This window comes from Podarcis muralis, chromosome 5 (assembly GCF_964188315.1).
Source record: "Podarcis muralis chromosome 5, rPodMur119.hap1.1, whole genome shotgun sequence".
NCBI classification, from domain to species: domain Eukaryota; kingdom Metazoa; phylum Chordata; class Lepidosauria; order Squamata; family Lacertidae; genus Podarcis; species Podarcis muralis.
Window position 1 is genome coordinate 76,655,585 of NC_135659.1, and position 24,335 is coordinate 76,679,919.

The following is a 24,335-nucleotide window of genomic DNA, read 5'->3' on the forward strand; positions in this document are numbered from 1 at the left end:
CAAATCCTTGCACAGCGATACCATATTGTGTAGCTGGCCCGATGAAGGCTGTGCATTCTAGGCATGAGGTAGTCTCTTTGGGCTTTGAACTCTCTGAGCCTTGAGGAATCTTTTGGAAGTGTGTCTGGATTCCTGGCTCAGCAGGTAAGACTGGCCGTATATCATTGATAGAAGCTGTGTTCAGAAGCAGAGCCAGCCCTGAAGAATGATTGGATCCTCTCAGATAAGAGGAGTAGGCCTGATGTACTAGAACAAGCTGCAGCTATATATCACGGTGCATGACCCTTCAAGCAGTTAAAAGTGCAAAACTAAACAGTCAAATTTAACAGTGAAAGAATGTGGCTAGTGAAGCAGACGTTGCTGCATGCTATTTGCTAGAGTGGGCCTGCAATTTATGCTCACTCCCAGCACTTGTGATCGCAACCTTACATGGGTGGGTGAGAGAATAAATAAATGGAAGTGGAATCTACACACATATAAAAACCATTCTGAATTATTTTTTTTTTAAAAAAAGTGTTTTAAAAAATACATTGAATTTTCCATAAGGCTCACCATCACTATCTAGTATCACCTTGTATTAAAACGTTTTATTTGCAGCTGTATAGCTGAGTCCGGAGAGTTGGGAAAACACACCATTCCCTGCTTTCCATTTATTTATGTCAGTAATGGGGCTGGCAGGTGACGTTCTGCCTGCCTCTCCAGTGTGCGTATGGAGGATTAAGCTTCAATGCTCTGACTTTTCAAATATCCTGAAAATGGTAACAGCAAGGATTTTCTGTGACCTCAGAACTCCTGCTCCTAGGGTATCCTATGGGAAGAGTGTAACTATAAAAGCAGTATACGATTGGAGTACATTTCGCAGTTCTTTGCATTCTGGAAGTTCCTTTGCTGTTGTCACTGAGGATCTGTTGCCAGAACATTGTTGCAGAATCTTGGGGGATTGTAATGAGGTGTGGCAGGAAAACCAACCTACTGCCACTGCCAAGTCTGCAGGAATACAATTCCACCTACGCCTGGCCCATTCATGGCATCTTCTCCATCAGCTGGAAACTGGCCATTAGCCTGAAAACACTCTGAAATTTGCAGGGCCTCCTGAGCACCACTGCATTTGTAACTGAGAGTTAATGTTCTGAATGATGATAAAATATCAGATGGCTCACACAGAGCCATATGGTTAACAACCTGCATTTCAGAAATATATGTCAGTTTCTTGCTTGGTTTGTAGAGGGATGGCCATGCATGTTTTTATCTACAGTGTGAATAGAGCAAATTATTTTCCCCCTTTTTTTGGGGGGGGAGGTGTAATAGGAACAAATTCCCCATTAAACCTTAATCTTTACTTACAGCTGTCTAAGCTATTCCAGAAAGCCACCGTAGCATCGGTGGGTTGGTGAAATAAGGGGAACTGTCATGTGATCATTCACTGCATCTAATCCTCACAAACAACATCCTACCAGTGTTGGGAGCCTATCCCATCTGTTCTACAAAACAGTTGATGTGAGCAATTGTATCCCAGGGGTGATCAGAATGATTTGTATGCACGGTGAACATGCCCATGCTCAAGTTATGTGTATCTCATGACTTCACCCCAGACTCGCCATGACATTATGGAAAATAGAATGGAGAAAGAGACTGATGTCTCCTCCTCCTCACTGTCTTACAGTTACAACCATTTGGACCTAGCCATCCGGTGGAATTGATGATTGAGGACAGACAAAAGGAAGAATTCTTTCACACAGTACATGCCCATAGGATGTGGGGCTCACCACTAGTTTAGATGACTTTTGTGGAGAATAGACCTAACAATGAATCATGGAATTGTAGTGTTGGAAGGGACCTCAACCCCTTGCAATGTAGGAATCTCAGCTAAAACATCCATGACAGACAGCCATCCAACCAACCAACCTCTGCTTAAAAACCTCCAATAAAGGAGAGTTCATAACTTCCCGAAGGAGACCTTTCTACTGTCTAACAGCTCTTACTGTCAAAAAGTTTTTCCTGATGTTTAGTCAGAAGATCCTTTCTTGTAACTTGAGGCCATTGGTTTGGCACCTTCCCGTGAGCCTGCGGAACCCAATTCCTCCCAGCAGAACAAGGAGGGCACAGGGTGGAAGCTATGGAATGGAGGACGAGTGCCCACCTCTAGACCAAAGGGTTGGTCTTTTAAGACTAGTTATCCACAAAGGGGTGGAGCCTGGGAGAAGTAGTCTGGATGCAGATGCTTTTAAGGGCTCAGGGCAGAGCCATACCTACATTTCAAGCAAGTTCTTTTTTTTTATTTATTTAAATTTTATTTCCAACATACAGTATCTTAAAACCACATACAATCCAGTAAAAAAGAAACATAAATACACTTAACAACAAATACCAATACATATACCTTCTCCAAAAGTACTAGTTCCTATCATGTCATCAATCTGACTTCCCTCCACCATGGTTTGAGCTATAACACATTAATTTCATTTTTGCAGTTCCTTTTGTAACCGTTTTTTCACTTCACAGGTTCTATGTTACACCTACTGTTACTTTAATATTTCCTAAATTTCCTAAATTTCTTTCCATGTAAATTATGAATTTATTCCAGTCACTAATAAATTTTTTGTTACTCTGCTGCCTGATCTTCTGTGTCATTTTTGCTAACTCTATGTACTCAAATAGCTTATTTTGCCATTCTGTGATAGTTGGGATAGTTGGGAAGCAAGTTCAATGCACATTTAAAGCGCATGACTTTCCCCCAGGATTCTTTGGGGAAAGTCATGTGCAGGGTCTCGATCTGCCCTCAGCTTGCCTTCAACCCTCAAGGGAGTACTCAGAGCTGTCAGTGGTCCTGCAGCCGCTGACCTGCCTTGCTCCCTTCCCTGTGGGATCCTGCATTGGGCAGGAAACCTCTGAAAACATATGTTGGACATAAAACTGGAAAGGTCTGCTGCCTTCATTCATAGGTTTTACAGATAAAACAGGAATGCCATTGTTAGCAATGGAAAATATATAGTTTCATGGGCTCCTTTTATGACTTACACGTACATGGTACTTCTCCTAAAATATCATCGTCAACGGAGAAAAGAATAGAACTGGCAAGTTTTGTTTATTTTGACATTTGTTCTCAAATGTAAGTGGGGAGGGGAGAACTGACAAGATTAATCTCCGCACAGTAACAGGATCATATCACTGAAAGCAGGGTCAACATGATTATACAGATCCCCGTGTCATTAGTACACAATGGCTTTTAAATGAGCCAGATTGAATTAAGCGTCCTAATGGAAATCACATCCAAAGTAAACAAGAGCAAACCAGAGCTTCTGTTGAGTGACACATCTATCCATCAGTTGGTATTAGAAGAGCAGGGCGGTGTGGTTAGCCAGCCAGCAACAGAAGCATAAACATAAATTTGGATTTGCTAGATGAGTTGCACAAGTTATCTAAACTGGATATACTGTGAGGTGCAGTTCAACTGCATATTCCATAGATGCTGGTTAAGCTCATTTTGATTTTCAAATATATATTTTTTTGGAGGAGAAGGATGGGAAAGGGGTAGAGGAAAAAACCCATAAAAATATAAGGCTATCTTTTTATATATTTAGTATTTCTCTGTATTCAAGGGGGGACAACTTCTGAGAGTACACTGCCTTTTTAAGGGATACACCTAAGATGTTTTAAGTAGAGCTGCGCCAAGTTTTTGTGCATTGTTCTTTTTTAAAAAAATGTTTTGAAATGTGCACACACAGAGAGAGAGAGCAGCTAAGCAAGTTACAGGAACTTGGAAGGCATTTTTCCTCCATCTATGTCCTGAATCCTATTCATAATTACAAATTTGTAAACACACATTCACAGGTCTGTTATATTAGGGTTGTCTGAGGGAGAACTAGGCTGCCTGTGTCTTCAAGAAGAGTGCTGTGTGAGCTAGTTTTGTGTTCTGCAAATTACACTAATGTGCTGATGTGGAGGTAGAGGAAGAGCCAGTCTCCTGGGTCCTCTGCTTGTTGCCCCTCGTCTGTTCTGTTCAGCGAGGTCCAGGATTCTTGATCATGCCATCCTCTCTGTGTAGCTGGGAGAATATTTAGAGGGCATTCCCATCTCACATTACTGCATTGTGTAGACTAGACCACCATTCTGAGGGTTCCTAAGGTAAACAGCCATAATGATTAAGCCATGTTATGGTTTATATATGTTATGGGACACGGGTGGCGCTGTGGGTAAAACCTCAGTGCCTAGGACTTGCTGGTCGTATGGTCGGCAGTTTGAATCCCCGTGGTGGGGTGAGCTCCCGGCTTTCGGTCCCAGCTCCTGCCCACCTAGAAGTTCGAAAGCACCCCTAAGTGCAAGTAGATAAATAGGTACCGCTTCATAGCGGGAAGGTAAACGGCGTTTCCGTGTGCTGCGCTGGTGCTGGCTTACCAGAGCAGCTTTGTCACGCTGGCCACGTGACCCGGAAGTGTCTGCGGACAGCGCTGGCTCCCGGCCTCTTAAGTGAGATGAGCGCACAACCCTAGAGTCGGACACGACTGGCCCGTAGGGGCAGGGGTACCTTTACCTTTACCTTTACCAGCGGGAAGGTAAACGGCATTTCCGTGTGCTGCACTGGCTTGCCAGATGCAGCATTGTCACGCTGGCCACGTGACCCGGAAGTGTCTGCGGACAGCGCTGGCTCCCGGCCTCTTAAGTGAGATGAGCGCACAACCCTAGAGTCGGACACGACTGGCCCGTACGGGCAGGGGTACCTTTACCTTTATGAATCAGTTCGTTTGTCCATTTGAAAATGATAAAGGTAGATAATGCACTTTTGGTATCGCAAATGCCTAACATGTTGTGGTAATCCAACCCATGCATTGACAGGGTTTTTCTTTTTACATAAAATAACAAAGTATGATCACCTTTGAGCATTCGCTGTTCCTAGCAATAACAAACATCAGTTATCTAATGGCTTTACATTGTCAACCACCACCCTCATCTAATTGTTTACGTCAGTGGACCTTAGAGACAGAATGCATATATAGGGTGGCATCCAGTGCTATTCCTACTCAGAGTAGATCCACTGATGTTAATTGAGATGACTAAAATAGGTTCATTAATTTCAATAGGTCTACTCTATGTAGAGCCAGCACTGGAGACAATTGCCCATGACATCTGTGATTTCAATTTATTTAGACACATCTTTTAGGTCTTCGCTTGTAATTTGAATAGCTGACAGAGAAGTAGCTTTTTAACACTCACATTTCCTCCTGTAATGTACTTGATACAGCTTATGTTGTACACCATATAGGCTGTGTGCACAGCCTTTTAATGGAGTGCTCATTTAGTTCCTTTTAAAGCTCTTCATTTTGTAGCCTTCTTTCCCCTTAAGGTTTATATATCCTTGGTCAGCATAATACTGGTTCTTTAGTAGCACTGGCTCCCCCAAGCCGTTGGAGGGGAGAGGAAATGAGAATGATTATCTTCTTGGCTTGTGTTTTCATTCGTTCAGGAACATTACAGAGGGGTGAGCAAAATGCTAAAAGCAGTGCTTTCATTGACAAAATGTTGTTGGTGATTCAAAAACCAGACCCATGGAGGACCAGTTCATGGCTCTTGCAGCCTAATCTTGTGCAAAAGTCCCAATATATTCAGTGAGATTCTTCTAAAAGTTGGATTAAAATACAATTTAAAAACAACAACCATGTAAGCATGTATAAGATTGCAGCCTTAGCCACATTGCTTTGGTATTCCATGGTAGTAGAGTTCTGAAGACAAGAAGGGTTGTATTTTGGAATGCTCTTACTCAACACGCTTAGTGTATGTAGGAACTAGCTGATGGGGGATACATGTTTAATAGCTTTTTGCCATTGGATAATTTAACTCATGCATGGAGGTATTTGCGTCTTGGTGTGTATGTGTGTGTTTTTATGTATGGAGGTGTTCAGACATATAACCCTTTCACTGCAGTAAAAGTAATACTGTTCAGAATTCTATCTCCTCAGTTTAGAATGTAACCTTGCATACTAATAGTGGACTCATTCACCAGGTGTCAATCCTTATGTGGTCAAAATAACACCATCCACACAGGAAATTTCAACAGGCATGGGAGAATCCCATTCTGTAGAACAGCCTCATAATAATTGATATTTGTCAGCCTCAAGGCTGTTGTTGTTACCCTGCAAGAGTCGTTTATTGGCTTGGGCATTTTAGCTATTGAAATCCTCTCTTTATTCTTTGTTGCCAGTTGTTTGTTCCATCTGAAGGTGAAATTAGCGATAATATTTACTGAGGACAAACTTCTCTGTTTTGTCTCTTGCAGTCTGTTATTTATTGAACAACAACTTCAGCCCAGACCTGTGCAATGAAGATGGATTAACTGCACTGCATCAGGTAAGTGTTCAGGGAAGGTGAAGTGTGATATCAGGCAGGGTCAGATGAAAGAAAATGCTCACATAGGCTGTTGCCATGCTGTCAATGTAGCAGGGGAGGAATGAACTAGAACTGCAGGAAGTCCCCAGTTACTTAGTAAGCCAAAGGAGATAAAAGGTTAATGTACAGTAGTTTGTGTTGATCTGTAGAAAAGAATAAACAAGGAGCACACCTAGGATTCTGGGACAAAGAAAAAAATAGCTGCTCCTTATTTTTGAAAAGACAAAGCCTGGCTGCTTTGGGTTTCTCCCTGCTGTGGGTTTGTCGCTACAGTCATACATTGGAAGTCAAACAGAATCCGTTCTGGAAGTCCGTTCGACTTCCAAAATGTTCTGATTGGCTGCAGGAAGCCCCGTCGGATGTTCGGCTTCCAAAAATAGTTTGCAAACCGGAACAGTCACTTCCGGGTTTGCAGCGTTTGGGAGCCAAAACGTTCAAGAACTAAGCTGTTTGAAAACCAAGGTACGGCTGTCTTTTGTAACATTTTGATGGGTTCTAATAAAGGTATTACCTGACTGGGATTCCAATAAACTAACTTACGTTTTCCTTGTTACCATTTGGAAAGCTGGCTGTACACCATTGGTTGACCACCATTGGCACACACACACACACACACACACACACACACACACACACACACCTACAAAGAATTTCCCCTGTTGTGTTATATAGATGGTATCTAACACCAAGTAAATTGGCAAAAATATATAAATCAAAATCGAATAAGTGTTGGAAATGCAAAGCGAAAGAAGGAACTTTCTATCATATGTGGTGGTCTTGTAGTAAGGTTAAAGCTTACTGGGAAATGATATATAATTAATTGAAAAAGATGTTTAAAATAACATTTGCCAAAAGAACCAGAAGATTTCATTCTTGGAATTATAGGGGTAGAACTACCTAAACAGTACAGAAATTTATTCATGTATGAGACTACAGCGGCAAGAATGTTATTTGCCCCAAAATGGAAAGAAGTCCTGACGAAAGAAGAATGGATACAAAAACTTATAGACTATGCAGAAATGGTGAAACTTACCAGAAAAACAAAAAATCAAGATAACAAACTTTATATATATATAAAAGAATGGAAATGGTTTATTGAATATTTACAAACAAATTGTAAACAGATAAGGACATTGGCAGGGTTATTGTAATAACCTGCAGCTTCATCAGAGTATATAATTAAAGTATAATTAAAAGAATAAAAGAATAAGTTAAGTTTATTTAGAATATGCAGGAAATGATTAAAAAATCATTTTCAGGAACCGTAGAAAGAGGAGGAAGTTTTGAAATGTTAAGATGACTGTAAAACTATTGAAATGGGGGGGGGGGGGGAGAGCGTGCACACACTCCACTCTGGCTAATAATTTTATGTTGGGTAAAATAGCACGGGAGAATGTTTAAACCTCACTCCCCGAGATCCAGATCCACAGAAGCATCCTCACATCTGTTTTTAATAAACTAATACAAGGATGTGGATCACAGCTGGTTCAGAAAGCCCCTGCCAATATTGGACTTATGGGCTAACCTAGTAGAAGACAGCTTTATGTGTTTCGAACCAACTGTGTAGGTTAAAGGATGACGGCATAAGCAGAAGAGTCCTCAGACTGGATGTGCTACATGCATGTTTCTGATCTTCAAAACAACCCAAAAGTGATGAGAAAAGGATCATGTAGGATAATTGGCAGATCATTCTAGGGCAGATCATTATAAGGCAGATCATTCAGGTTGCTAATGTGTTTGAATGGGCTTTTGATGCGGGGGAAATGAGACTGGACTCACTGTCGTATCCTTATTTCCTCAACTTTCTGAAATCAGATGGCTGCTGGGTTTTCCGGAGACCATCTGGATGCCTATTTTCTAGGCACTGAGGAGGTGGGTAGTAACAACAGAGGGAGGGTTGTTAAGCTTATTCTGGAGGTGGATAACTGCATCCAAATTTCGTTCTTTCTTAGTAGGTTTTGTAAATGCAGCTATTGATGCCCCATGGCTGAAGCCCAGATTCTTCTGCAAATGAGCATTATTTTTCTGGCACTGGGTAGTTGTTTACTTTGACATGCAAACTAGCTCCTGAAACAAGCTAAATATAAAGATATATATGTAAATATATATTTCGGCAAAGCTTCTAAAAATCTTAATCGTAGTTGGTATCTGTTCTAGTTTGTTTGTTTAACTGATTTTATGTAAGTCCCATTGTTGTTTTAAAGTGGTGTTCTGTTTCAAAAATTGTTTTAATATATGTAATTGCAAACTGTTTTTTAATATATGTAACTGTTTTAGATACATTGTTGTATTGTAAATCACGTTGAGGTGACTCATAGGAAGCGATTCATAAGTTAAGTTAAGTTAAATAAATAAATATGATGATGTTTCCTTTTTGTTGTCCCTATGACAAAGGAAAACATTTTCGCTCTGTAAAAGTAACTTTCTAGACAGGTGGGAAAACTTCAGACAGGGATCATTTGCAGAAAGCAAGCTCACTAAAATTATTGACTTCAGTATCATATAGTGACCAGGCTCATTGTTCAGTCATCACATAGTTTAAAAACTGTTTGTTCCTCTAGTCATGAGCAGAAATGAGGACATACAAGGGTTAGTTTATACCATTTTGGTGATAAATGCAAACGTTAATAGATAATGTGAACATGTAACAATGTCATATCACTACTGCAGATGGAAGGCAAATTTCTAGTCAACTGAACTCCAGATATCCTTTTGTTGTTGGTATTTGAAATTTAGAATTTCCTAGGGTGGTGTTTGTTTCATAATGGCACCACACTAAAGGCCCGATTCCAACATTATGTGCAATGGACTTCCTGGTGGGATTGTATTTGCAGGTTGCGCCTCCTGTCGACATAGTGATCAGTTGGGTAGGGAATGAGGCAGTCTTTTAGATATCCTGGTCCCGGTTTGTGAAAATTCACCAGCATTTTAGTGCAAATTCCTCCTAACGTATGGATCTTTGTATGCTGTTTTGCCTAAACTACACATTTTTGCAAATTGATTTCCCCTAACATAATGCATTTTAAAATATTATTTTCACTAATATATGCATTTATATGCATATGCATTTTTGTGTACATCTCTTGACTGGAGAACTGCACCATTTTGAGAAGTGTGATGGATAGCTGCCCACATAGTGCAAATTAAGTTTGCCTTTAAATGTGAATTGAATCAAATTCCCCCCCCCCCACTCCCATTCCGAAGTATCAGGAACAAGCCAGGCCGAATTCAAGGTGTCACAATTAAGATATATAGCCCTCAATAGCTTGGAACCAGTTTATTTAAAGGATCGTCTCACCCCCATATGTACCCAGTTAAGCGCATCAGTCTACGGGAACTGGCACTTCTGCAAGCTCTCCATAACATCTGCAGCTTCAAGATCTGTTTGCAGAACAGGACATGGATGGCGCTGCTTTTTCCCTGCCTTAAAACTGCACCATGGGGAAGCGAAATACTTATCAGAGCTAAATCCACCTTCATCGCCCTGAATTTTCATTTACAGCCGTGAAGTCTCGTTTTCTGGAAGGTGAATTCGAGAAAATCCCCAGAGATCAGTGGTTTTGTGTATGTGGTGGCCCCTGGGTGGAAAACACCAGCCTCTATATTCTTCACTGTAAGGTGTATGAAACACCTAGGCATAAGTATTTAGAGAAATCTTTAGCAGTAGTTGCTACCATCTGGCATATGGATGAGGCTAAATATCTGTTGTGCGGTTCAGACAGGTCTGTAACATTTAGCACAGCTCAACTTAGACAAAGCCACGTGGCCTTCCTTGAGTGCCAAGATTCTGTTTTTATGTATGTTTTATTTATTGTACAGGTCAAGTTTCTTTCTGTATGGTTCTTATGTATAATTTATGTCCATATGTTTCTGTTTGGCTGAAACCTGTATTTGGCTGCCTTATTAATAAATCTGAATTTGAATTAGCCTACAATGTTTGTTCTGCATTTGCAAGAAATCATTCCTTCAGTGTGGCAGCCTCTGTTCTTAGCATTCCCTGCCAGTTAATATTAGACAGGTGCCTCATTGTACAGTTTTCAAGGCCTGCTAAAACCATTTTTGTTAGGCAATCTTACCCAGACATGTAATTTTACTACGTCTATTTGGTTTTTATATTTTGATAATTTTACTATGTTAGCTGTTTTAAAATCTGTGGGTGCTTCCCCCCCCCCCCTTTTAATGATTTTTTAAAACCATTTAATATAAACTTGTCTGAGATTATTATGTTGTTTAAGTGGGTTATTGATTTTGTTAAATGAAACAAAACCTCTGTTGTCTTTTAACTCTCAACAGTGCTGCATAGACAATTATGAAGAGGTCGTTAAGCTTCTTCTGAACCATGGTGCCAATGTCAACGCAAAGGACAATGAGCTGTGGACTCCTCTGCATGCGGCAGCAACATGTGGACACATCAACCTGGTGAAGATTCTGATTCAGCAGTAGGTGACCTGTGTTACTTTTCTGTCTTATGCTGGGCCGGACCCGTTTTGAATACCTTTGATACAAGTTGGGGTCCTTGTTGCTTATTCTTGTGTTTCCAGTCCATCCCCTCTGCTATTGGTCTTAGCTGATCAGCAACACTTATTTGATTTCCAACAATGTGTCACCTGACATTCTGATGTCAGGTGATTGACAGGCAGGCGGACCTCAAACTGCCAAAGGTGGTCCATGGGGGTGAAGGACATCAGAATCAGACTCGTCTGATCCAGTTCACTACCCTACTCTTGGTCAGCCAGAAACCACAGCAAGTAGCAGGAACAAGACATGATGGATGAATATTTTGGGCAGCCAGCCACACAGCATCCATTATTTTTGCATTCCAGAGCAACAGTCCTGGTATTCCCCCATGGGTAAGCAGTCCTAGAGTTCTTCATGACTTATTCTGATTAGACTTGGCAGAAGTGAAGGTTTGGATTTATGCCACACTTCATTTCATGTTACCACTTGATATAAGCTAGAGTGGTATACTTTAAGAGTTGCCAGAATGTGGTTCACAGAAGAGTTTATTCAGTCAGGGTGCTACTGATGAGAAGGCCCTGTTCTGCATCTCAACCCTTTGTGCCTCATAGGGCAGAGGGACACAGGACAAAGTCTCTCTCAGTGCCCCAGTACATGGGCAAGTTCATGTGAGAAGAGATGGTCCTTAAGACATCTTGATCTCAAAGAGTTTAGGCTCTTTTTACCTTGAATTAGATCTGGAAACAAATTGGATTTGCACTTCTGCTTTGTAAATGTATAATGTGTTGATGCTCCATGGAGATTCAATTTTTTTAAAAAAAAAGGAAGAAGGAAAAGTAAACCACATGAGTCTGATGTCCGCCATCTTGCATGTGCTACTTCATAACTGCCAGTTTCTGAGCCTACCTTATATGGCTATTGTGAATAAAAAATTGGGGGTACCCTGAGCTCCCTGGAGGAAGAAAGGGATACAAATATGGTAGGATAAATAAATTCTGCTTTGCCTGCGCCTCAGTAATAAGAATGCTGTTGTTTTTGCACTGTGCCAGTTGATTCTCTGTATCAGAAGAAGCAACGGACTGGGATTTTTTCCTCCAGAACACAACACAGCATGTGGTTGTTGCAATCAAAGTAGTATTCAGTAAGAAGTCTATCAGATCAAAGGGTCTGTTTAAATACAGAATCAAAAGGCTTCAGTGCCACAACAAGGAACCCAGAGAGACCTGTAGAAGTAGCAGCAGTACAAAGGATGTCAGATCCTGTGCTTTGTTTGCTGATTTAGACGGACTCTATAAAAAGAACCTGCAAGTGTGTTTTACATTGTAATTTCCTCTGTTCTCATGGGGAGGAAAAATGAGCATGAATATCAATGGAAGCGACTGCCTGGTCTCCACTTCAAAGGGATATAAATGTCAAGGCAGATCAAGCTTAATCTGTATTAGGATATTATTTTCGCGTTGAGGCCACATGTGGTTCAGAATATATTGGGACACCCCTAGGATTTTGTTACAGGCACGGGAATTGACTTGTTGAAGCAGAATGGTGGGCCTGTCGGTTTTAGTGCCCTGCGCAAAACGGAATGCATGATTGAGAGAAATGTGGGAATGGGACAGTGAAAATGCATGTGAGAGAGACAAGCTCTTACATCTTGGGGTGAGAGGGAGACAAGTTCTCACCGTTTGGGGTGAGGGTGGTGGGGGCTGGTTCTCTTGCAAGAAAGCAAAGATCCATAAGGTTAGAGGCAGCTGATGTAGTAACTGCATTATAGATTTAGGTAGGGTGGTGATAAAATTCCAGAGAAAGCACAGTCTGTGTGACTCCTTACTGACATATGCTATTTGGACTGAGAAGCTAATGTGGAAGTAAGGGCTTTATACGGTCTGGTATATCCCTACTGGCCTGGATTTATGCTGTGTGATCATCTGATTGTATTCAGGCTAGAACTATGGACTAGAGGGTGTTCTTGATCTACAGCAGCGGTGCGGAGTGGCCCTCACAATGGTGTTGCGACTCCCAACTCCTATCAGCCTTGGCTAACATGGCCAATGGTCAGGGTATTGTAATCCAACAACAACTGGAAGGTCGCAGGACCCCTGCCCTTTATCTACAAAGTCTAATCCACTTGGTTTTCTGAGAGACAAGAGATTAGAGTACTGTGACCAAACAGTGACAGGTGGAGGCTCTGATTCAGCACTGTCTCTCAGGGTGTCTTGCTGTATTAAGTGGGAAGGAATTGTTTTCTTTGGGAGTTTATAATTTAAGGTATTTTCATTCCACCTTAGAATCCAATGAATTCACTGAAAGACTTTCTTAGCCGTTGCCTTTCCTTATCACCTAGGGGGCAATCCTGGTGGCAGATGGAAAAAGTAGTCATGGGGATACAGATCGCCATGACAAAAGTAAGGTCTCAACTGACTCCCACCTGCTTTGCTTCATTTGGCTCTGGGGGGAAAACACCTCTGAAACCCACCACAGCTCTATATGTCTCCAGTAATGCACTGTTAAGTTTTGGGCACCATGTTTGAGTTGTTGTTGTCTATTTATTTATACCAGGGAGTCAAGACAGCTTACAAATAAAAAGAACAGCTAAAATCTTAGAGAAAAACCAATAATTAAAAAACAATTAAAATTGATAGAGTTAAGCCTATAAAGCAAACAGATAATTGCAATAAAAACAGCACAGCACCATCCCTTTCATTAAAAGCAGTTAGTTCTCAAAAGCTTGATGGGACAAGATTTTCTGTCACATGTGCTCTGCATTACCCTTGAGATCCTTGGATCCAAGTGTGCTGATATCTCTCATGCCTGTCTTTCTCCTTGCAGTGGAGCAGACCTGCTAGCGGTGAATGCAGATGGGAACATGCCATATGACCTGTGTGAAGACGAACCAACTCTAGACGTCATTGAGACCTGCATGGCATACCAGGGTAAGGCCCGGTTATGAGAAATTGGAGCTTCAGGTGTGGACTTGTGTTGCTATTTGACATCTTCCTGTGGAGGTTGAATGTCCAGTGCAGGTGACTCCAGCATCCCATCCCAGCATGGCTCATAGCAAGAATGATGAGAGCTGTAGTCCAGCTACATCTGCAGAGCCACAGGTTCCCTCATCCCTGTAAAGGAACAGCCATGCTGCTATTGGAAAATGTATTATGGGTGGATGTGTGTTGCAGCACTTGAGCAGCAGAAGCATGCAGCCTTCTAAAGCCAATATAAAAGCCAAACCTTCATGGCATGGTGTGACACTGTGGGGGGTGGAGGAGGGGTATGTATTATTTGTGAGCATCCAGGCCATGTTCTCATGAGTCAAACTATTGATAGCCACCAATTTAGAGGAATTTAAAAGAGGATTAGAGAAAGGCTAGGAATAACGGAAGCTGTAGTCTACCTGTTACCCTATCCCTGATCTAGCACATTAAGTTATCTTTTCGCATCCATGAAAATATTTAGGTTTAAAGTAGCTCTGTTCAGCTCTTCCGGCAGTTTTGTGCCCAGTCCTGGGCAAAAGAAAACCACTTCCTGGAAGTAAACAAGGCAGTAGTCTCTCCCCATGCAAAACTATGTTTGTGCCCTGATGTTCCCCCCATGTACACCAGAGCTGCTGAAGTCAGTGACTGCAGACCAGCAGATTTATTTACGTATATCCATCCCCGTAACCATTTTGATTACTATTTGCTGATTTTTTTCTATGTATGTAGTCTAAGGGGCTAGCTACATGTTATGTGCAAATAAAGGCATTATTAATTCTGATGCTGATGTTTTTTGTTTGTTTTTAATAAAAATAAAAGCTGCTCTGTTTGCTCTTGGTGAGGAATTTGAAACAGAAAAGCAGTAGGGAGGTATGCTTAAACCCAGCCAGATGGGCGGGGTATAAATAATTATTTTTATTAATTTATTATTATAAAACTTTTGTCATCCAGCTGTTTCTTTGCTCCAAATGCCTCCCTCTCTCATCTGGCTTTCCGCCTGAATTTTGTTTAAAAAAGGTGTTCATAAGTTGAAGCATGCCTCCTGGAACAGATTTATTTTAAAAAGCCGCACTCCTATACACACACTGTATACCTGTAGCATGTATGTTAGCCTGTAAGCTAACCAAACTATTTTCCTGTTAAGTCAACTAGAACCTCATGCTGTTCCTACTCCTCTCCTTTTGCTCACTGTAGGAATAACACAGGAGAAAATCAATGAGACACGAGCTGCGCCAGAACAGGCAATGGTTGATGATATTACAGAGATGATAGCAACAGGGCAAGATCTGAACAAGACCGATGCACAAGGTGCTACGCTGGTGAGCCATATTCTCACTGAATTATTATCAGAAGCTGGCTGCCTGCCTGCCTTTGGATGTAATTGGACTTGTAAATCTTCAACATTTCCTTTATTGCTTTTTTGCTGTGGATCTTCTTGAAATGACGGATGTTCAGGGTAGGCGATTTCTTTTTAAGAGGGCTGAAAGGAATTTCAGTTCTAGTGGTATATTATTTTTATATTAGCCCAATCAAATCTTTATTATTACAGTTGATGGCCAGTATTAAGAAACCAGGATAAGAGGGTTATGTTGCTCTTATTTTAGTTATTTTTGTGTTTCGCCTTTTCTCAAGGTTTTCAATAGTTCTTCCCCTTTTTCTCTCTCTCAACAACCATGTGAGATAGGTAAGCCTGTGTTAAAATACAAGACATGAGAGCTCCATGATCTGATGTCCTGAAGCTTCTATTTTTGGTGTTTAAAATTACTGCAAGGGTTTCCGTTTTGATTGGCCCTGCGGCAATAGAGGAAGGGTTGTATTTTCCACAGCGGGGCAAATAGCAGCTTTGCAGGAGGGGATTTAGATCAGGGGAATTTTGCAAGGAGGGAACTGTTAACTCTCCCTCCCTCCCAAATCTTTAACTCTTCTCAGCTGTTTTTTTTATTTTAAACAATCCTTCTGTACTTTGGCCCTAGTATGAGCAGGCATGGACAACACACCCTTGCCCCCCCCCACAGGAATACTCCCCACACTCTGGACTGACCCACAGTCAGACATCTGGGCTCCTGCTGAAATATTTATCCCCCACCCCCACCTTTTTACAGCCTTCCTCTAAGCAGCTCAGCTTGGTGTGCAATGAGGAGTTTATCTCACGACAGCGTCACTAAACCTCTCTGAGGGTTCACCTGAGAAGTGGTGACTAAATATACAGCACTTGTATATGCATTCTGCCATAGGAATTGCTCCAAGGACATCCTTCTGGCTAAAAAAAGCATCATTTCATCACTGGCACAAAATGGGAGATTCTGATCGCTAACTACACCTGGTTTTGTTACTGTAGTTAGGGGTCAGGGATTAACACAACATCGCATGAACTCTTCCAGATAGGAACAGTTTGAGAGTGTGTTTGGGTGTGTGTGGATCTCATCCCTTTTTGCTGTGGTCTTGGGTAACAAAACAGGTGGCTACATAGTGTTCAGTGTGAGTTAATTCTGCAAGTGAGCTTTAAATTGATTCTCACACTCATCAGTGCTTAGGAGAACGAAACCACGTTCATTTTTAATCTGGAATAAATACTGTGATGTTTAAGAGTAGGTTTATATGTTAAGAACTGCCACCACCGACTGCTGAAATGTGGCAGGTCAGGTGTCCTAAATGAAATTGGTGTTTGCAATTGCTGGTTCTCATCAAATGCACAGGTTGCTGCACTTTATTTATTTTAGCATTCCATGGGACAATTGCTAGTATTACTATCCCTCCTTCCCTACAGAGGTGTGCCTGGCACCTTCACTGCATATTTCCATCATATGCTGAAGATGCATCTCTTTACCCTGGCCTTTGACACTTGAGATGCATATTTTTGGACCCACCCTGATCATAATTTGTTTTAAATCATTTTTTATATTGTATTTAAAATTGCAGCAACCTTCACCAGAATCTTAAGAGTGAAGATCTGTTTGTTTGTTTGTTTTGTTTGTTTGTTTGATTAATAATATTAATATCCACTTCAGCTAGGCATTTTAATTCAGGAAAACAGTATGGCAACATAGCTTAGTTTGTAGTGCAGGAGACTCTTAATCTCAGGGCTGTGGGTTCGAGTCTCACGTTGGGCAGAAGATTCCTGCATTGCAGGGGATTGGACTAGATGACCCTCGTGGTGCCTTCCAACTCTGCAGTTCTGCAACTCTACAATTTTAAATCTTCCTCCCCAGTACTTGGCCCTGATCCAAATGGTGGTGGTTTGCGGGGGGTGGGGTGTTACTGCTACACAGCTGTTCCAACAGAGGGGAAATGTGTTGGGAGGTCCAGTTACATCTACTTTGGCCCTAAGACAAGTTGTTTCAGTAGCAAAATTGATAACGAAATTCTGTTTTCCACATCAAGCTCTGGCAAGGAATGCAAGGAGCTTCTCTAGCATAGCAATGCTCCGTTCACTTGGAGCCCCCTATTGGTTTTGTGGAGTTCTGTCTGGCTGTTAATGGTGGGCTATGGATGAAATGGAAAGGTCGTGGGTATTAAATTTATATCAAGCCATGCTTATTTGGCTGGGCCAGTATTAGGAGCAAGAGCCATAAGGGTTGTGCCATTGTGGTAGAGCACACATTTTCCACACAGGTTCAGTTCCCACCATCTCCAAGTAAGGCTGGAAGAGACCAGGCAGACCGATGATCTGACTTGATATATGGCAACTTTCTATGTGCTCATTGCCATACTTTGCTTGGGGCAGTCTTGATTTTGTATTAGGGTCAGGTTATCTGAGCTTGGCAAAACATCTACAGATAATAAAGAGTCTTATTGCTAGCTGTGCAGGTTCAGTGCTAAGAAATTAAGAGGCAATTGCTAAGCATTTGCTTTGAGTTGGAAAGGCTTGGGAGCTGCAGCAATCTTAAGAACTCTTAATTGCTGAAATGGATGCAAAGCTGAATGAGGTATTGGTACAAGGAGCAGGAGCCCAGTTGAGAATACAGCTTAGGTCTTTGGGATGCACTTAATCCTTAAGGTCAGGCTCTAGGTTGTTTCAGACTCATATAAAAGGTATTGCCTTCTCCTTCTTCTCCTTCTCCTAGTTGCATATAGCTGCAGCCAATGGCTACCTGCACGCAGCAGAGATTCTTCTGGACCATGGAGCAAGGCTGGACCTCAAGGATTGGGATGGCTGGGAGCCCCTCCATGCTGCTGCCTTCTGGGGACACGTACGTGTTTTGTTTTCATCCTTTCAGAAGAGGGCTAGACCAACTCATGAGAAGTAGTTCCTCAAAGACTTTAACCTACGATAGCTAAATAGAACCTCAATATCATTGGCTGGGGAGCAACCATGAAGAGAGCCTTATATCCTACCTGTGAGCTTCCCTGCTGTGGGGAGACAAGATGCTGCAGGACTTGACTGGAGAGCCAGTGTAGTGTAGTGGTTAAGAGCGGTAGACTCATAATCTGGTGAACCGGGTTCACGTCCCTGCTCCTCCACAGTCTCAGCCCCACTCACCTCACAGAGTGTTTGTTGTGGGGGAGGAAGGGAAAGGAGATTGTTAGCCACTTTGAGACTCCTTCAGGTAGTGATAAAACGGGATATCAAATCCAAACTCTCTTCTTGACAAGGCCTTCTCCTACCTGCTCTGGCCAGGTTGAAGATGAAGTTCAAAACATATGGAGGGCACCAGGTTGGGGAAAGTTGGACTAGATGGACTTTTGGTCCGATTCAGCAGGGCTCTTCTTGCCATGCCAGGTTCATCTGTATAAAAGACATGGCCCTAGTGTTCAGAGGACTAGTAAGAATTTTGCTTTCTTTCCTTTATTCCAGATGCATATGGCAGAGCTGTTGGTGTCTCACGGCGCAAGCTTGAGCGCCCGAACCACCATGGATGAGATGCCAATAGGTGAGCTGTAATTCTGCCTCCGTTTGCACTTTCCATTCTTGGGCAAATGCATATCCTGGCTCCCCATCTGAATATCAGTCTTCTGGGGGCATGTTCTTTACACCTCCACCCCCCACAAATTGCTGGAGGGGGAAGAATCTGAACCCAAGACTGGTTTATGCACATGAATAAAATAAGCTCATGTTTTCTGTTCTCAGTCTTAGGTGCTGCTGGGCTTGGAGTACTCCTAATAAAATGCAGTGTGTGAGCTGGGGACTGTGGTTACTATGCAGTCTTTAGCTACATCATTGCAAGGCAGCTTAACTCAAGGGTTTGGTTTCTATTCCCTTTAGACCTCTGTGAAGAAGAAGAGTTTAAGGTTCTGCTCTTGGAGCTGAAGCATAAGCACGATGTCATCATGAAGTCTCAGATGAGGCACAAGTCCTCCTTGAGCAGAAGAACCTCCAGCACTGGAAGCAGAGGGTGAGTGAGCAGAGAGAAGCCATGTTGGCTAGATGTATATTTCCATGCCTTAGTGCTTGGCGAGTCTGAGCTTTGTAGCCGCTTAGTGGGATTTCCAACTGGTTGCAGTTGACTTCTGTAAGCTTACTTTCAATAAATAAAAGCAGATTCAGCAAGAAAGGCAACATGGCAAATGCATGCCAGGACTGCAAGATTTAACTTGAGAATGTGGGCTTGTGGTGGGGACAATACTGATTTCCTACAAGAGATATTTTAGGAGGAAATCCTACAGTGTGATTTACCGGGGGCTAAAATTAACCTTTTCCTTATTATTATTTTATATTGCACTGTTACCAAAATGTGTTGTTTTACAGAAGAACATAAGCAAAAAAATACATCAGGTGGTTCTTGCTACCAAGATCTTACAAAAACAATTTTATCTGTGTTAGTTTTAAAATATAGATCCAAAAAAAAGGGGGGGGGGGGAAAGGGAGAGAAAGGCATGGGTTACAAGAAGTGAATCTGATCAAATGCAGTTGCATGCAGCTCTATACATGCTCTAAGTCCCTTGAACACAGTGAGATTTTCTTAGGACTGCATAGGATTGTGTTGTGTTGAATGTGAGAACTAAGGGGTTAAGGATTCTCAACCTTTTTATATACCTACAGTATATTGAGGGAAGACGCACAGTTTGCTAGCATGGAATGAGAGCCACCTACTGACCATTTAGCATCATGGGAACTAATGCTTTAGTTATGAATTATGGAGCAATTACATGTCCTAGACAAAAATATTATAGCAGATTTGCATATTTGCCTATCCACAATAATTTATACAAGCATTTCAATGAATTCAGCTGCTGCTGAACCAAGGCAAAAGTTGACAGATTTCAGGCTTGCACATGGGATCTTTTGAATTCTTTTTACTACTGTCCTGAGATTCACAAGCTGCAGTCTTATGTAAAAGATATACTCTTTGGCCAATTAAAGAATTATGAATTTGAGTAACAGAACTTAAAGGAGCTCACAGCCTTTCCATGCAGAACTCCACTCCTGGGCTCTTCATTTCAACAGTATAACTTAGGGTGCAAGGGGAGTCATTTTGCTGCTGCTATTATTAAATATAACTGGGAGTCAGAATCCCTTGCTTATAACTTCCGGGTTGGATTACTGCAGTATGCTATATATGGGGCTGCCCTTGGCCTAGAAGCTGCAGCTAGTGCAAAATGCAGTGGCTTGGCTTCTCACTGGGGCAGCCTATCGCCATCATGTTATGGTACTGCTGAAAGGATTGCACTCACTGCCAATAAGCTGCCGGGCTCAATTCAAGGTGTTTGTTCTTGTGTACAAAGCTCTATACAGCTTGAGATGAGGGCATCCAAGATATTGCCTCACCCCACCTTGGAAAAAATGACTTTGAGTCACGGCTGGGAAAGGTGGGTGCGCTTAGGCCTGGCGGGTCAATCTCTGAAGTCCCATAGGCCTAATCACTATTACTATTACTACTACTTCTAATAATAATAATAATAAGTACAAAGGGTGAAGGGTACTTTTCTTATTAGCAAGACCTGAAGATGCTTATATGCAACTTATATGCAACTTGGTGAAATATTCTGAAGGGCTGTTCACACCGCAAATGTAGCTACAGAACGATGAATGTAGCTGCTCCACTTCAGTGATTATCATCTTCACAATCCCTCTCCTCTGTCCTTTTTTCCTCAGGAAAGTGGTACGGAGGGCAAGCCTTTCTGATCGAACCAACCTTTACAGAAAGGAGTATGAGAAGGAGGCCATCATCTGGCAGCAAATAGAATCTTCAGAAGAGCAGAGGACCTCTGGCTACAACGGTGACATCAGGGAGTCTTGCTCCAACCAAGAGAACACAGATCCAGTAAGGGGCAAAGTAATAACTAACTAATCCTTCTGTTGGAGTGAAGGTATTTCCAGTGCTCCAAAGTAGAGTGGAAGTTTCGTTATCCCAATAGCCTATGCTCCAGCGTGTGCTCATCTGTCGCCTCATGCCGATCTCATGGGGTTGTCCCTCTCCCCCCTCCCCACCAATCCCAGAAGGTTTTGGATAATCTGACAAAAAGAATGGAAGCAGACTGCCCTGTGTCTGCTTATCGGCTTATGAATGTTTTCATAAGCCACAGGCTAGCCTAACATAGCAGGCATGCATAGCTCCTTGGTGCATGGAAATCAGTAAGCGTCAGTCAAATGATAAATGTTTAGTCTGTGAAGAATAGAGAGAACATAAAGATTTGATTGATTATGAAAGAATCTAAGGAAGGGAAATGATTGAAGAACAGATGTAAAAGCGAGTAAGACAAGTAAGAGACCTGTGGTAAATGCGGTGGAAGTCTTTTATAATATTTTAACTAAGATTTATATATTGCAGTATTTGAAGCAAGAATTTGGTAATGTTCCAGGTTATGAAAAGTATTTTTCCTTTCCTTTCTTTTTCTTTTTATTAGTTTTCATTTGGAAAATATGTATATAAGTGTGTTTACAGTGTTATGTATTGTTCTTTGTTTTTCTTTGTTTAATTTTTATTTTTTGAAAAATTTAATAAAAATATATATTTTGGAAAAAAAAGATAAATGGTTAGTCACGGCTGAGCCTTTTTCATTTTCTTCTCTGTTTCAGAACTCTCCAGCAGATTCACCCACAGTCCTTCCGGAGCTGGTAACCAAAAGCACGCAGTGTGACTCGGAAACCCTCCTCCAGAACGGGCTCAACTTATCCTCTGCCACTTACCAATACTCTATCCCTAATGGAGATGTTTGGAAAATGCATTCTGCCCTGGACAATGAGGCAGGCCAAGCACTGCCCTATGAAACCCCCGGAGTCCCCGACTCTCATCAGATCTGGGGGGGCTACAAAGAAAGGAGCCACCAAACCCTCGCGGAGCTGAAACGGCAGCGGGCAGCAGCGAAGCTTCTCAACCACCCCTTCATCAGCACACACTTTGGGAGCAACGGGGGCAGCACAGCTGAGAATGGGGGAGAAGCAAAAGAGCACCTCATTAGCTCCAGGACTCCTTCCTATACGTCCAATGGGACTTCAGTTTATTACACAGTGTCGAGTGGTGATCCACCTCTCTTAAAGTTCAAAGCTCCCATGGAAGAAATGGAGGAGAAGGTGCACGGGTGCTGCAGAATTTCCTGATCCGATTTCATTGCTAACCAGCTGAGATGCTAAGCTGGGTAGGCATGTTGCCTCCTCTGCTGAGTCTTGGTTGTTATCACTGCGGAACGGGAGAATCTGGATCAGTCATCTCAGGCCAGGCTGTACCAGGCTTACTCATTTTTAGTACCTTACTTTGCTTTTGCAATTCCATTACAAAATCAAGTAAGTGTAGGTGGCAGAGAGAAATCCAGGACAGCTCCTTACTGCATACTCTTGTCCACACGAGAGAGAGAGAGAGATCTCATTACATCCATGTGATTGCTAACCCCATCTCTATTTCTGAGCTTCTTGGGCCACCATGCTCCTGAAAAATGGCACTTTGGGAACAAACCCTCTCAACACATCCTTGGTGCACCATTACCAAAGGTATGCGATCCAAACCCGAGCACTTTTACGAGCGGCGTAGGTGGACTGTTGAAGGACTCACTTTGCCTACACAAATGTGAGGTTTTTGCACACAGAAGACATATGCACTTTACTACAACAACCAGTAGACTGTTCTGTGACAACACAGTTGGGACACTTAGCCATCCTGTTGCCAATTTTTTTGAGCCACTATTTCCTGTTGTGCTCTCTCTCAACACAGAGAGTTGGATAGGTCTTCTCCGCAAGCGGCAACCCTATTATAAATGGGTGGGATATTATGAGCTCGTTAGAGGAGTGATACAGCTAAAAGGGATTAATGGTTCACACATCACCTCCATTGCAGTCCTTTCACTTAGCACTTGGGCATAATTTGACACATGGCTGGCAAATTCAACTTTAAGTTCATCATATTTCATCAGAGAGCAGCTGTGTTTGGATTTCCCCCCCCCCCCCAAACCACTGTTGGGGAAAGATTAGGGTGGATTGGATCTTCTTCCATTTGTCTAAACATTATTTTTTGTCACTTGGACCGTTGTAATTGTATTTTTGGTTAGCCCATGCTTACTATGCCTAAGAGAGTATTTGAAATGGCTCTTGAACATTAAAGTGTGTGGCCTGTTTTGTTTTGGCAAAATCTTCCTGTTCTGCTGTGATTCTCATATCATCCTCTGATATTTACAATTTCTGGCTTTTTCTCAGCTATTCCTCAGCTATTTTAGTAACCAGGGTTACTAAAATAAGGTTTGGAAACACTCAGCTGTTTAAAAAATATAGGCAGTACTGTACATTGAGAAAGATGCAGGGCCTTCAATGAAAATTGCTGGGTTGAGTTCTCCTCTACCATAACATGCAGCAGTAACATTTATCCCATGTTGTGGTGTCATGACATTGTGCATTACCTCACCTTACTCATTGGCTGATGTGACTGCAGATGGGGAAACACTTCATGTCATGACATTGTGCAAGAAATAGCAGATCTTATGGAAAGACAGCCTTATATCATCTGTCTCGTGTAATTCTGCTCGCATGAGAAGCTCTTGACAGTGAACAAAAGCCATCACACAGCAATAAGAATATTATCCAAGGGCTGGAAGCAAATCCTGCGGCCAAATAACAATGCTGCTCATTGAAGGTCTTCAGCATGAGTAGCCTCTCCTTCGGCCACACCATTGTGCAAGAAGTGGCATTCATCTTTAATTCCCCCAAACATCAGTTTTATTTACTTCTGAAAGGCTGCTTAGTTTTGCATGTGCTGTGCAGTCTCATCTCTTAAAGATTAGACTCAGAATTCTTTCTCTGACAGCTCAAAGACCACATCACTGCGGCATCCATTTTGAGAGTGAGGCCTAGCTTTTCCTTTATGGCAAAAACAATATACAATGCACAGCATAGTTATCTAAGATGGCTGACTTGCCGTCTCACCCTCTGCAGAATACAAAGCTGCTGCAGTGACATTCAAAGCAGCTATAGGCCATGTGCAGTCCCCAATCTCCAAGTGGGGTAATCTCTCAGGGGGCTCAGTATATACTTGAGTTGAGCTTCCTTGGGAAGTTGGTCACTGGAAGTTTGTGGTGGTGTCTTTGTGATGCCTGGCTTTATAACACACATACAGGTTGAGCATAAGATAAAAGGGTTCACATCATTAACACTCCAACAGAACTTGA

At 42.1% G+C, this 24,335-nt stretch overlaps 1 protein-coding gene across 3 annotated transcripts in view; it reads left to right on the forward strand.

Annotated features, from left to right (window-relative positions):
* Window positions 1-22,544, forward strand: part of PPP1R16B (protein phosphatase 1 regulatory subunit 16B) — a 109,300-nt gene extending 86,756 nt beyond the window's left edge. For 2 of the 3 annotated variants that reach the window (XM_077929248.1, XM_077929249.1), the window contains exons 3-12: window positions 6,272-6,342; window positions 8,197-8,253; window positions 10,675-10,820; window positions 13,663-13,766; window positions 15,000-15,124; window positions 17,870-17,995; window positions 18,601-18,676; window positions 19,009-19,138; window positions 20,839-21,007; window positions 21,763-22,544. In XM_077929248.1, the coding sequence (XP_077785374.1) occupies window positions 6,272-6,342; window positions 8,197-8,253; window positions 10,675-10,820; window positions 13,663-13,766; window positions 15,000-15,124; window positions 17,870-17,995; window positions 18,601-18,676; window positions 19,009-19,138; window positions 20,839-21,007; window positions 21,763-22,284 (1,526 nt within the window). In that variant the 3' untranslated portion in view covers window positions 22,285-22,544. The remainder of the gene's footprint in view (window positions 1-6,271; window positions 6,343-8,196; window positions 8,254-10,674; window positions 10,821-13,662; window positions 13,767-14,999; window positions 15,125-17,869; window positions 17,996-18,600; window positions 18,677-19,008; window positions 19,139-20,838; window positions 21,008-21,762) is intronic. The other variant, XM_077929250.1, reaches the window with a different exon arrangement.
* Window positions 22,545-24,335: the final 1,791 nt, after the last annotated feature.